Raw genomic sequence first — 15,541 nt, 5'->3', positions numbered from 1 at the left:
GTCAGTCTTGGGCATCCAATGCATTGTATCTGTTTGCGAGTGGCACTATAGACTGCCTAGATATTGAATTCTATGACGACGGTCTATAAAAAAACCACAGTGGAAGTGCACAGATATTAGTATTTGTCAAGTTTATTTCCTTATTTCTATTTAAAATATGGCGAACCATCTGTGGCCGACGAAAGTTTACCACTATGCAATCCCCTTCTATATTTTTATGGGAACAGCCAAGCCAGCTTACCCTGCGGACCATTAATATTTCCTTTATGTCCCTTAATTGAAAGTTCTTATTTTTAGCTAGCCAATCTATGGTTTTATTCCAGAGATCTTCCCAGCTTTCTTTCTCACTTGTTCTAAGTGTTGACATTATTGTATATATGGGCATGAAGCAGGGGGCAGGTTTAAAATATCTGTGTTGGCAGTTTTGCTCAAAATCCATGCATCGTGTATCCTATCCACTTTAGGGAGTGCTGTACAGTGCCTCAATGTTGCTGGTGATCCAGGCCCAGTTGATGGCACCTGGGTTCTATCACCTATACTAATCTGCGTGATCTGGGTAGTACTACCTTAATTTCCCTCCCTTGGTTGATGTGCAATTCTTTGTGTAGTTCTATCCGCCCTTTCAACCCTTTCAGTGTGTCTCCCAGTAAAATCATCAGCCAAACTGGCCTCTCTGTTACTCCCTAAATTGTTTACTACTATTTCTAAACTGTTCAGTTTATCCCATAGCTGTGTGAGGCCTTTATTGAGTAAACCCTGTATCTCATTAACCATTACTTCTAACATTCTGGCGTTACTAGTGGCATCAGTCGCAGCTACCTTAACATTATTGGCGCCTACATCAAGTATCACAGGGTCTGTCTGTGTACCAACAGAAATGGAAGAGTTTTGACATCTATTTGGGACATATTCCATATCCGTTACCTCTGAAGCCCCCCACCATTGGATTTTCTTACAGGGGCCACCCGCTTCCCTCTCACGGAGGCAGCAGCTTTTCCCTTGGCAGCCACATTTTTTTGCCCCTTAGGCCTAGCGACTCTACACTTCGCCGTTACTGGAGTCAATTCTCGGGGTACAAACAGGGGAACATGACGAGGATGGAGGAATAGTAGGGGTGTTAATAAGTAAACCACCATTTACACTCAAATCCGTACCCGCTAGTTGAGATTCTCTTAATAATAAAGGGTCCATAGATAATCGACGCTCTGTTAGTTTAATCTCATGAATCAATAATGACTCAGCCCTGACCAAAAAAGCATTCAATGTCCCTGCTGCACCCTTACGTTACTCCATCTCCTTAAAGTGCTCAGTTAATTATCTGCGCAACGTAGTTAATCAAAGGAGAAAAATGACAATGTGGAGGGATTTCACAGAGCACAGTACCTTCATGCAACAGCGTCCAACCGATGTTCTTCCAGAAGACAAGATGTTAATAGGGTGGCCCAGCCTCTTCCAGGCTATGACAGGCGTGGACGGGCCCGCCCTTGGCCTGGGCTTCGCCCGCACGCGTCCTGCGCTGTGGGAGCCCAGGCCCCCTTTTGAGCACCTCCTGGTGCTCAACGATGAGGTGCGCGACGTGCGCGCTGCACAGGATGCTGGGTGTTGTGGTTCTCGGCGGGCAACAATGGCGGACCCCAGGCGCCTCGAGCCTGTCAGCAGCAATGCCCCTGTGGCTCCGTGGCAAGAGCAGGTGTCCCAGAGAGTCAGCGGCTGAGGCAGGCGTCCCAGAGAGTCATAACCCATATGTGTCTCCTGGCATAAGACCTACGTAGATACTGTCTTACTACTCACCTCTAAATCTAGTTGTCTAGACCGTTCACATTCCAAATCATTATTTCCTATTTGGCTTCCGTTCCATCTCCTAGTGGAATCATTTCTGGTCCTCCTTTGTTTCTACTAAGAGCAGGTGGACAAGGAATATAATCCATCTGTCTTCCTTTCCACTCCATGCCCCCATCAGTCCAGTACAGAGGTCTCTAACCTGTTCTATGAGAGCTACTTGTGATCACTGAAAATAGCCAGAGCTACTGATGACTTTGATCCTTGTTGCAGCAGTGTCTACATCAGATACAATCAGAATAGTGACCACACCTTGCAGGATTATAGCAGTGAACACCCAGATGTATGTCACAAATAAAACTAAACTTACCTATATACAGTTTCCTTCATGATGTTGTGGTTAATATTCTGGATACATTTTGATACTCAATATTATGATAGAACATCAACCACCCCCAAGAGTAAGTTGAGTTTACCAACAGTAATGTTAAAAAAAGCTTTATTAATATAAAATGCCTCCACATGACTAATGAAATAATACCCACAGCAACCCACTGGCACAAAGGAAACACCAAAAGCTATAAATCTCCCAAACACACATGAATTATCATTACAAGAAGTATGTTTAAGAATTTCATTCATTTTGTTTTCAAACATCAGCATATCACTCTCTCACACTACACAAAACACAGCAAGAACATCTTGTCGGTTTCACACACTGCTTGACTGATAGTGTGAGGCTTGAAATATCACAAATCTCTATTTAACTTTGTTAAATAGAAAGAGGAGACAGGTGGTTATATTGCAAGCCCTGCAGGTTGTCGCAGTATGCATTCTAAAGATGTATAGTGCTTCCTTCTTCAGTGTGGCTAGAACCTCTGACTCACAAACTGCTGGGCTGCATTTCAGGGAAGTACTTCCAGGGTACTGGTGAGTTACTAGCAGCCCCTGAGCTACCCATTGGACACCCCTGGTCTAGTAACAATGTGCTACTCCCTTCTAACTGAGTTTAGACCTCTAACATCTACAAAACCAACAACAACCACAACCGTGTCTCAGTCCCTGTACTTGAGCCTTTTGATGACAATCAGTTGGGGCCCTCTCTCAGCCGTAGGCATTGCACAACGGCTCTTTCCACAGCAAAACAGCACAAAAATTCTCCAGGCGGCATAAGTGAACCAAGTAATTTCTTCAAGAACTGTATCAGTTGCTTCCACTTCAGTAGACACACCATTCTAAGATTACTTTGTTTGGTTCTTTCATCCACCTCTTTCACTCTGTCCTCTAGTATCTTAGACACAGCCTTTAGTTTTGTGTTGTTTAGCTTAGCTCCATCCATGTAATTTTCAAGATTCTATATCTTCTTTTCTGCAGCTGTGACTCTTGTTGCAACTTTTCTTAAGTCCTGGTGGAACAGGTTTACATCGATCCTGCACTTCTTCTATATGGTCTTCTAGCACTCATTGAGCCTCTCCGATTGCTTGTGTCAGATGCTGCCAAGGTCATGTTTTCCTCACATCTCAGTATGTGGTGGTATGGCTGGGTGTTGGGTTTCATGTTTTGGCCCATGTAGCTAATTTGGTCGTCACTGTAACGCTTTGCTTCTACGCCCACGTTCATGCTCTTGATTCATTCTGGTTCACACCAGTACTCTATCCCCTCACCTGGTGTGCCCAGTCAAGAGGTACAATTATTCTTTGCTGCAGTCTGGGGTCCTACTCCTCCTCACTCCACTACCAGACCACAGGTTTCTCCTTTATTTGTGAGCAGGTCTTCACACTCCTGATCGCCACCTCATGATGTCCCTGGCAGTGGGCACAAAACTCCTTCTTACAACAAGGGAGGCGGGAAAATATTTTAACAACCACAGCTTCTTCCCGCCTCTCCACACAGCCTTAGCTTAGGGAGTAAAGTGCTGTATAGGTGTGGCTGCATCCTCTAAGGTCTCAGATTTACATCTTGGCAGAATAAACGTAGCCTTGTGTTCTTCAGAGAGCAGAGAGCAAGGAAACATGTAGTAACTTAAATTAGATAGTAAGAGTATATAAATTCTTTAATAAGAGGCAAATTATTAAAAAAATCCCTATATTTCAATACCATGTGATCCCCAGTATCCTAAAGATGTGTACCACCATGCTACCCAGTAAAACTGTGGGAGTCATTGCAATCTCCCGCTACTCACATCACCATGTCTGACTGACCTGAATGAATTTCTGATTGAAAGTCTGTGACTCGTCCTTCCTCAGCTGTTTTTCTTGGGACAGCTGTTCCTGCAACCCTTGAATGCGGTCATTGGTTTCAGACAGGACCATCTTCAGCTCCTTTATCTGGTCACCAAATGAAAAAAACAGGGAATAGATAAAAGTGCCAACATAGTATTCATGAAATGGTAGGGCAGCAACTTGGGAAGGGCACAAAAACACAAGCAATGGCATAGCTCCAACAAACCACAACGTATTGGAAGACAACACCACAACAACTAATTATATCAAAAATATAACAGTTTTTGTACAACCCATGAAGGCCAGAAAGGCAGTTTTTTGGTACTGGTAACAGATGTGTATTATAATCAAACTCAGTTGTATTAATTATAGAGACCTCAGGGTGAAAAAAGGTTGAGTGGAATAAACTCAGCCTTTTATTCTTCAGCGATCAAAGAAACACTGAGTAACTGAAATTGGATAATAAGAGTATATGAAATCTTTAACTTAAAGCAGATTTAGGCTTTCCTGTTTTTAGTTTCTATTTTTGGTAAATTCCGGTGGGATTTTTTTTCAGTGTTTTCAAGAGATTCGATCCCTTAAAAAACAGTGGTTATCAGTTTTTACACTTTTTCGAGCCATTAAAAACTTCAGAAACAGTGTTTTTCTGGTGTTTATGGAACGTTTTGCTTTTATTATTGCTTGCTTTCTGCACTGATAGTGCATGGTATATAGACAATGAAAGTATAGTGTATAAGAAGTCCAAATAGATTTTTGCAAATTAAGCTTATTGCATTACACCATACAATACTTCTTAAGTGAGTCTTTGGTCATGTGCGCTCAGCTCTTTCCTTCCCATGTAAATGTCTGTGCAAAGGCCCTCTAAACATTGGCACTTGAGATGGGCAACACCAAAAAGCCAGTACACAACTCGTTAACTCTGGTCACTGACATAGCTTTCCATGTCAATAATGGTTCACTTGAAGATTGCGATTCTCAGGGCAGGTTCAACAGAATTTGCGCTGCTCTGGGCGTTTATGCCCTCAGAGTTACTGAAGCTGTCAAAAATGAAGCAGTACTTTTGAAATTACGGAGGAAATTCGTTTTTACGGAAGGGATCTAGAACAGAGTACCATAGTGAAGTTTCATTGACTCCATATGCCATTGTGGTGAAGGGACATTTCTTTGCATCATTGCAAGCCATTTCTCATACATTGTAAAATAAAAGTTCCTGAATTGCTCTTCATCATTGCTTTGCTTACCAAGTGGCAAGTACTCTTACATGGAACATGTTGCAGTGCCAAAGTCACTAAAGGTATTGCCCAGCCTAATCTCAAGGAGATGTTTCACATCTACACCAATTATGCTGAACACTTCGCAGACAAGGGTGTTTTCAGTCTCTAGATTTTTTATTATGTCCATTACAGCAGTTATGTTTTCAAAGAATGCAGTAGAGTGTACTTTTTCACATCACTTTTAATATGTGACCAAAGATCCTCACATTTCTTTCCTTTGGCATCATCACTCCAAAAAGCAAAAAGTGGGTCGGGGGATAGATCATCAAATACTTAAATCATATCGGAGTCCAAATTCCCTTATATTAAGAGCATCAGTTTCTACATCAAGTATATATATACATCAATGATTGCATACCTAATACAAAAGCAGGATTATCAATTTTATTTATAATAATCCATCATACAAATCAATGCTTTTATATGATTCCATTAATAACATTTCATTTACACATATATACACAAATATCTACAACCAATCTGTACAGCTAACAACAAACAAAAAAACATGAATATTTTACATTTAAATAAATGAACTCTTTTCACCCAAAGACGTACTCAAAAAGGACAGTGTCCCCCTACTTATTCAGGGAGTACACTAAGAGGTAGTCCTGTCTCAACACAATCGGTTCAAATCAGTCAAGAACAAATCAGCGATTGTGATGACTCAAAATCTCATAATTAAAGTAATATCCTCAGACTCCTCTTATAAATTTGAAGCATGTCGATGCGGACGCGTTTCGGCCATCCAATATCTTGGCCTCTTCAGGACGAGGGTGAAATCAAAGTATCCTAAATAAATATACCACAATTAGCTGCCAAGGTCAACCACCTACATCTGTCAAACAACTCTGTGCCACCATGGTCCGAACCGCATTTAACCACCCGCTAACGGTGAAACCGAGGGATAGAGGGCCAACAAACCTCAAGCATTAAAAAACAAATGAGGGAACTCATAACACTAAATAAAAAAAATGGAAAAAAAATGAAAAAAACAACAACTAGACAGAGCAAGGGCTAGATTCCGAGTGTGACTATTGTGCAACTGAAAACATGCAAAAGGATAGTGATAGGACACCCGTGTTTAGAAAAATACATTCTAATAACTTCCCACTCACACCGTTAGTCCAAAAAACACACAGAACACGGACTTACTGATATCCAACTTTAAATCTGGATGGTCAATCCAAAAGAACACATTGTGGGTCCACAGCTGCAATAAACGTGGGAGGCTTGTCTAAATTCAGTGCAAATGGGACCAAGTCTCCAATCTCATTCAACCACCACCTTACACTAGGAAGTTCGCTTACCTCATCTCAGGGGAGAACAAACAACAACCACAACCCTTCCTCCAGCGGCAAATCTCGTTTCTTCTATTTTCTTATACACGCAGTTCTCCCAGAGCTGCCAAGGAAACTACGCTGTATAAATAAAGATACCTCGCGTGCACTAAATATACGGCCTCGGGGGTTACAGTGTGTGTCACCAAAATGGTCTCACACCGCACTACCTCATCGTAGGATCTCCGTACCTGTAAATACAAGGCAACGGCCACGGCACCCTCTCCTTACTCCGATCAGACGCGCACCAGGGCTCCGAACGGGCACCAATTTAAAATCGGCAGCGTCAGTGTCTCACGCAATGGGCAAAGACGCACCCAACGTAATCGAGCACGCATCCATCAAAATGAACAGGGGACTAACAGTTATCGTCCCATTCCACACTACCATCGCAACCCTTAACTAACCAAGTGTTCAGAACATACCAAATCCCAGACTTTTAATAATAAGACATCATCACTCAGCAAAAATTCTGTAAATGGGTGCCACAGGGATGATATAGCATTCATAGCCCCTTGGACTGAGAACTATCAGCTAAGGGACACAGTTGGGATGACTCTTTCTTTGATGCCACATAAAGAACAAAATGATAAATATTTGCATTTTAGTTCCTGTGCATAGAAAAGCAGTGTACCAGAATGGACTAAAAAGTCAATAGCATTCCTCATCAACTATGAAGATTGTAAAGATGCTTTCAGCATACCATCTAACAAGTAGCAAGGATATCTTGCAGGGTAGCACTTCAGCTGCAAATACAAACAATATCACTCCAATCTTTGTTGAACTTGGAAATAACCTTTTTCGCAGAGCATTCCAAGTGACACTGCATTCCATGTTTTTCAAAAGTCCGGTGTCATGTTTTGTGTTGTGTGATTGGTTTCATGCTCTTCCGAATATAGAATTCAGGGGTAATAGAAACCCCAAATTTAGTCATATGTAATGAGGAAATAAGAACTCATCTTTGGTGTTTTTTGGTATTCTTTTCTTTTTTATTTGAAGTCATGTGCAGGAAACGAAAGACAGCCGACACGTGTTTTGCCCAGGGGCTGAAAAGCCAGGGCTTTCTCAAGGCAGGAAATTCTCTTGACAGTTAGTGCTGGTTATAGAGTAGCAATTATCACGCGGGTGAAGCCGCGAAGGATGGGTCCGGATGTGGTCATGTTTTAACCACTATCCCAGATGCTTGGTGATAGCGCTCTTTTCACATATACTTGTCACTATACCTTGCATTGAATGTTTAAAGCCTGGGGTGTTGGAAATTCACCTACTATCAATACTGACTCACTAGAAACTGGTGGCGGATGTATTAAAGGTTTTTATTAATTCTCTGTGGATAAATGTGATTACAAATATTAGGAAAGATTCTTATGAAACCAGCCATTTCACCTATCAGTGAAAGAATCAAACCCAGCCAAAATATCTAATATGATTTTGATATTTCCTGATTCTCTACAGTTTATAACGTAATTAAACAAGACCTAAAACATGTTTCTAAACCCTGCATCTTTAGACCAAAGACCACAAAACTGAGAAATAGAAAAGGAAGAAGAAACAATATTTTCGTGGCATCCCATAACAACAAAACTCAAGCAGAATAATGATAGCTAAGACTTTCTTACTGCTAGCTTGTATAACAAAGTTACATTGTATTGGCCCCTTCCGTAGGAAAGAAAATAACTTTTTCACTCTCTTTTTCCTTTCTTTGAATGGCATTTAGTTTGTGGTTGTGCATGTGTTTCAGTGTTTATATGTTTTCACTGGTGAGGGCTATTTCTTTTTCAGTGGGGTTTTATCAGTTATTATAGGTTTAAACCTAACACCGGACAGCCTAAGCATATTGGAAAAAAGCGGCATATGATACAAAAAATCCCTTCAGTTCTATGCCTTGTGATGCCCAGTATCCTAAAGATGTGTACCACTCTATGGTCATTAGTAGGTTTTTGGGATTTGAAAGTTTCTCTAGGTGCACAGTCTGAAGACCCCTGAAGGGGACAGTCAGACACTTCAATTGCATTTTTGGTTATTTATATCTTACATCGCCCATGTTCAGTAGTTTATCTTTTTTGCATTGAGGGCTTATAGTGCAACTTGGGTAAAACTATCTGTAGGAAAGTAGGATCTGCTTTTATGGTTACCCTCTCTTTTTGTGTGGTGTTAGTATGTTTTTGACTGTCTGACTGGGATCCTGCTAATCAGGACCTCAGTGCTTGCTCCTTAAATTGACCGTGCTAAGTACATCTGTATAGGGGGGCGTGGCCAAGCCTCAGGCAGAGATGGCTGCGTTGCTCTTAAGATCCGCTGGCCACATAGGCAAACATCCTGAAACCCGCAGGTTGGAGTGACCCCAATGCTCGGAAAATCCTGTTTATAGTTGAGGGCTGAACCCTGAACATCGGAAGCCCTTCATCGCCTGAAAGTGCAGTCTGGAGCATAAGACTCGACTAGTGCGGTGGCATCGCCCGTAACCACAAAATGGCAGCATTCGACTGCCGAAAACAATCCAGAGAGTGAACAAAGGACATGGGGAGATCGGCAGACCGCGGATCGCATACAGGGAGGTGAGAGGACAGGGGTGAACTGGTGCGCGTAGGGAGTAAACGCCGGCAAGCGCCAAAGAACATTAGCGGGAGGTCCGTAAGCCGCCCAAAAATATACACTCCAGTGCGGTGCGCTGACCCTGGCATCGGGACGCTGTGACAGGACCCGCATGTACGACTATACTCGCAGCTAAAATCAGCGCTGGAAATATACAGTCTGCGAGAGCGAATAAGCGCTCAATCTACACAGACTTGTTGCCGGTTTCGCTCCCCTGCAGATCCCTCCACCCCTCCCCCACTCCCATGCCGGAGGTGGATTCGGCATATAATGTTCTACATGCAGCCACACAGTGATCTCCACTGCCACATGAGGTGGATACTCCTACAGTTACCTGTTTCCCTACTACAGGGTGCAAGCTATTAAACAAGGGCACACAAACGTGGGAAGCTCTAGCAACACTGACCTGGGGACACTCAGCTGGGTTTGGCCCTGGCAACTCGGAGCCTGGGAGCAAGTGAAATAGCGCTGCATGGCCAAAAACTGTGGGCAGTGTCTTTAACCTATTAGCTCCTGTAGACACATTTGCGGCGACTGCACTCAGCTCTGTACACATTACCCTGGGCCTACATAGTCAGGCGAATAAAGGAATAGGCTGCAAAGACCAGAGACAACCCTTGCTGCCGTTTGAAAAAGTAACAGACACAGAGCTAGAACAGCCCAGCGAGATGGTGGAAGATGGGCAGAAGACGTTGGCCCCAGAGGACTCTGGAGCACAGATAGGGGCCCTCCTGCAAGAGATGCGAGCTGGTTTCAAGGCGCTGGATGTTCGCTTTGACACCTTGGATAAAAACATTGCAGATATGGGCGTCAAAAAACAGGCACATGATACCCGCCTTGATGTAGTGGAGTCCAGAACCTCGGATCTTGAAGACGGTACGGCGCAGACCCTCAAACGACTAGAACGGGTTGAAAAATTTCTTAAAGATGTGGCGATCAAGAACGAAGATTTGGAATCCCGCAGCCGCCGCAACAACGTACAAATTCTTGGTGTGCCCGAATCAACAGCCATGGGCCGCATGGGCACCTTCGTAAAAATGGTCCTCATAGACTTATTTGGTAGGGAGGTGTTCACGGCAGACTTTGTGGTAGAGAGGGCACACCGGTCTCTTGGACCTCGGCCAAATCCTGGATGCCCTCCCAGACAGATAATAGCTTGCGTCATGAACTTTAGAGACCGAGACACTGCATTGCGTATGGCACGTGAGCAAGGCGAAACAATATGGCAGGGCTCTAAAATTTCACTATTCCCAGACTTCACTATCATGTGCAGGAAGCCAGGAAGAAATATAACTGGGTAAAGGCCATCCTGAGAAACCTTGGACTGAAATATGGCATGTTATACCCCGCCAGACTAAGAGTGGACGCTAATGGGAGGACCTGCATCTTTGATAACCCTACAGAAGCACAAGAAATCTGCCACAAATTTAAGTCTAACAATGCTCGCACTAATGAGGAACACAGAAACTCCCTCCGCTGAGTGGGTCAGAGGCCAGTATGGAACTCTTCTCTGGAACAGGCCATGGATGAGCTGTCTTACATCTAGTATTCGCACCTATGGGTTTAAAATGTACACTTCATTGTAATTTACAATGCCTAATGGCGGACAGGGCGTTGTCACCCACCCTTGGTGATCACCGTAAGAATGGTATATGTTATGTTTAAGCACATTTTACGGTATACTTTTTTGGTAATAATACTGTTCCATATGTGCAGTTTTTGTTCAGCAAAGAGGGGTCTGCCTCCTAGGAAGGGAAAGGAGGTTGGGAGGGGGGTGGGGTTTTTTGGTTGTTGAGATGCGTGAATCAGCTAGTTACACACTGGAATACGGTCAGGAAAAATTGAAATTATCGAATAACACTAGTCATAGATAAGAAGTTAAATTTAATATGGCACACGTAGGACATAATTCAGCCCCCTCGGTACTATCTGTGGTGACGTGGAATATTAGAGGCCTAAATGACACTAGTAAGAAAAGACAAGTGCTGCACTATTTGATATGACATGGGACTGACGTGGCATTTCTACAGGAAACGCATTTATCCCAGACTGATCCGAATCGCTTTGCTTCCAGCTGGGGAACGCACAAATACTTTGCAAACTTTAGTAATTATGCGAGGGGTACCGCCATACTTATACATAAAAAAGTTCCTTTCTGTTTCCACTCCGAGTTGGCAAGCAATGAAGGCAGATATATGGTGGTACTGGGCACGTTAATGGGGAACAAAATAGTGTTGGTCTGTGTTTACGGCCCTAATGTAGATTCCCCTGATTTCAATTACTCCCTACTCTCTCTCCTATTAACGTTGTGCCAGATCTCCATTTTAATTGGGGGTGATTTGAATGTCACACAAGATCCAACATCAGATAGTACATCTAACGCTCCAGACCCTAAACCCCGAGCACGCAAGGCCTTAACCTCCCTTTTGGATCAATTATCCTTAATGGACGTCAGCCGTATTCACTACCCTAAACACACTGATTACACCCATTATACAGGTCTACACAATACATTGTATATGGATAGATTACTGGTTGGCTTCCCCAGACATACTTGGACGGTGCAACCCCACCCAAACGCTCCTACATGCGTATTCTGATCATTCATCAGTAGTGCTAACCCTGAAGATTCCACGCCCAGAGGGCTTTGAGAGACAATGGAGGTTTCCAAATCGCACATTAGAGGATGAAGTCTTTCACAATTAACTTCGAGAAGCAATAGAAGAATATTTTGAACTTAATACAGATTCTGTAGACTCCGCAGCGATGTTATGGGAAGGATTTAAAGCTTATATGAGAGGAGTATGTATATCTAAGCACGCCGGGGTACTTCGAAACTTACATAGAACACTGACACGAATAGGAAAATAACTTGCGTCACTGGAAGCCAGACTACTCCTAATGCCCAACCCTGAAACTAGCAAGCAGAGACTGTTATTCCTTACTGACTATAGAGACTCAGTTGACAAAGAGATTCTATAAATGGGGAAATATCAAAGGGCTTTGAAATATGGAGAAGGTGAACGTCCGGGAAGGATTTTGGCCCAGATGATTAGACCTCCATATCAAAATGCATACATAGCACAATTACAAAGGGACTATGGACATAGGATTACAGACCTGTTAGAAATTCAGGAGGAATTTTTGACACACTGTAAGAAATTATACGCTTCCAAGAAGGGTTCAGACAGGACAGACCAGGAAACTTATCTCTCAGAAGTGGCACTTGTGTACCTGGAAAAATACATGCAAGACTTCCTTCTGGAGCCAATATCAGCAACTGATATTGATGAGGCCATTACAGATTTAAAACCATCATCAGCTCCTGGATTGGATGGCTTCACAGGGGCCTTCCATAAAGCCTTCAAAGATTTATTAATTCCGCAACTATTAGAGGTTTCCTCTGAGGCATTAGAAAGACAACTCTTACCCCCTACCTTTCGTGAGCCAGTGATTATCCTACTTCCCAAACCTGGGAATGATCCTCTGTTGTGTGGGCCATATCACCCGCTCTCTCTACTAAACTTAGATTACAAAATATTGGCTAAAGGTCTCTCCACTAGACTGTCCCTACTGATGGAGTCCATAATATCACCAGCACAATCTGGTTTTGTACCCCACCGCTCGACGGCTTTAACTTGCGTACCTTATTCAATACCATACACAGGATAAACCCCGAGATACCAGCAGCTGCATTACTGCTGGACACCGAAAAAGCATTTGATTCTTTGGAATGGCCTTTCATTATCTCTATTATGCACCGTATGGGAATGCCGACCGGGTTTGTGGCCACAACAACTTTATTGTATAGCCAGCCCACTGCCCGTTTGAGACAGAACAGCATGTTAACTGCTCCCTTCACCCTTTCCCGAGGAACAAGGCAGGGATGCCCACTGACCCTCCTGTTATTCATTCTAGTTATGGACCCACTAATGCGCCATTTCCAAGAAAAACACCTACACGGGGATTGCAATTCACTACAGGCCCTCTGCGGGTATCACTATACGCAGACGATACAATACTGTATGTTCGCGACCCACAAAACAACCGTGACCCTCTACTTAGGGAAATTCTGAGCTTTGGCAGGTTCTCTGGCCTGGGCATAAATTGGCATAAGTCAGTGTTTTTTCCTCTTACGGCAAGTACAAATAGATGGGATCTGGAGTTCCATTTGAATGGTGCACGGAATCAGTGAAGTATTTGGGAATACATATACATCTAGACACGGAGCAAATTATAAGACTGAACTACGGACATGCCGTGTCTACAATAGAGACACAAATAGATAAATGTCTCAAACTCCCTTTGTCACTAGCAGACAGAGTGGCCCTTATCAAAATCGTTGTACTCCCAACTTTTTTATATTTATTTAACAATATTCCAATTCCCCTGGCGAATACTTTTTTTGCAACGCTAAATTCTCATCTAACACGACTGGTCTGGGGCAATGGAAATGCAAGGGTTAGATGGCAGATTATGACATTACCCTGTGACGGGGGATACGGTGTACCAGACTTGAAACTATATTATTTAGTAGCCCAGTGCAGCTTTGCTCAATCGTGGTATCACCCTTACACCAGAATTCCCTATCTCCGTCCAGAATCAAATTTGGTCCGCCCAGACCCATTGAAATCTGTCTTACCCACAGGTTTTCCCAGGGACCCCAGGGATATCCAACCAGTATCCACGACCCGCTGGGCATGGGAAAAACTATGTTGTATCACCTACACAGCTACAATATATTCCTCAGTATTGTCTCTCCCAAACGCTAGATGGCTTCCTATTATGAGGGAAACATTAATCCAAATTTAATATTACAAAAATATGAGACTTGTTCCCAGATGGTCATGTTTTTGATCCAAGTGACTAATCCAGATTTCCCGACCCTACATTCATGGATAGGCGCACTATCACCCCCACTTTCCCGTTAGAACCCCCGTAATTTTCTCCACTTACCATTGTGATTGAAAGTGAGAAAGGAATGCACTTGATATCCAAGCTCTACAAAACTTGTGCAGAGATTATCCGAGTGGCAGATGATAAAATACGACGTGCATGGGAAGAAGGATCCCCGATTTCGGATGAACAATGGTCTTTCTGCTGCTCTGTCACCCAAAAAGTCTCAATCAATAGCCGTCATAAATTAATATTTTTTAAATTTTTAGGGAGGGCATACATGACTCCAGCTAAAGTCCATAGAATGGATCCATCTAGATCACATCGCTGCCCAAAACACAATGCCCTCGGTGCAGATTTTGCCCATTTGGCATGGTCCTGCCCACAGATATCTGCATTCTGGGTGCTAGTGCATAAGGTTACAAGCAAAATGGTGAACGTACACGTGTCACCCCTACCCGAAATCGCATTGTTGGGTTGCGTAGCGCAATTTCCCCCGAATATCCATAGATTTGCCGCTATCAGCTTATTGTTAGCTCATAGGGAAGTGGCAATACATTGGGGTGGGAGGAAAGCCACTTGTTCTATGAACAGCGAGTTATATGCGGCCACGACCGCTCCGGCTTCCCGTCCCAAAGATATATGGGCACCGTTTAGACGCTATCTGAACGCACAACAGGCTGACCCGGCCACGCAGAAAGAAAAGGGTATTGTACCTACAGGGATTGGGTAAAATGTAAAGGCATACACGCTGAACCCCGCTTGTTTGCACTATACTGCTCATCTTATCAGGTCTTTGATTGAGTAATGTACTACGTGATTTAATATGGTGGAAACTGTCATAATGTGACATGTTGCTACTAAAGTACTGAATGTGAGGCAGAAGGCACAATGAGAATAATTGATTCACTATGCAAGTCTTGAAAGACTGTGATATATTGATAGTCTAGATAACAAGGCGTATGACAATTCTCTTGAAGTAATTGGCTGAATACTCATATTGCTTGACATTGTTTGATGTAATGAAGAAAATACTAAATACAGTTTAAAAAAAAAGAGAAAAAGTACTTCTGTACATCCACAATTGGCTACTGGTGTACATTTGTAAGCCCCAAGTATATGGTACTAAGGTACCCAAGGCATAGGTACACCCTGGGTCTCCCATGGGCTGCAGCATGTATTTTGCCACCCATGGGAGTCCACTTAAACTGTGACTAGAGGCCTGCCATTGCAGCCTCTATGAGTTGGTGCTTGCACTTCTCACAACAGATATAGGTTTCCTTATATCTGAGGTCACTGCACTTAAAACCTATAAGTCACCCCTATGGCATGCTCTTCAGTCCTGAGGGTAGGGTGCTTGGTTAGAAGTGTGAATGTGCCCCTGCATGAACAAGGCACCCCCTACAAACCCCAGAGTAGATTCTCCTGCCTTTGT

The 15,541-nt window shown here is 43.2% G+C and overlaps 1 protein-coding gene across 1 annotated transcript in view; it reads right to left on the bottom strand.

The window, feature by feature from the left end:
• Positions 1 to 15,541, bottom strand: part of MTCL2 (microtubule crosslinking factor 2) — a 579,413-nt gene that overhangs the window by 350,959 nt on the left and 212,913 nt on the right. The window contains exon 6 of the mRNA XM_086932389.1: positions 3,981 to 4,106. Within this exon, the coding sequence (XP_086788515.1) occupies positions 3,981 to 4,106 (126 nt within the window). The remainder of the gene's footprint in view (positions 1 to 3,980; positions 4,107 to 15,541) is intronic.

The sequence above is a fragment of the Lissotriton vulgaris genome, chromosome 7, assembly GCF_964263255.1.
Source record: "Lissotriton vulgaris chromosome 7, aLisVul1.2, whole genome shotgun sequence".
Classification (NCBI taxonomy): Eukaryota; Metazoa; Chordata; class Amphibia; order Caudata; family Salamandridae; genus Lissotriton; species Lissotriton vulgaris.
The sequence above is the reverse complement of the archived record's forward strand: the minus strand, read 5'-3'. Positions and strand labels throughout refer to the sequence as shown.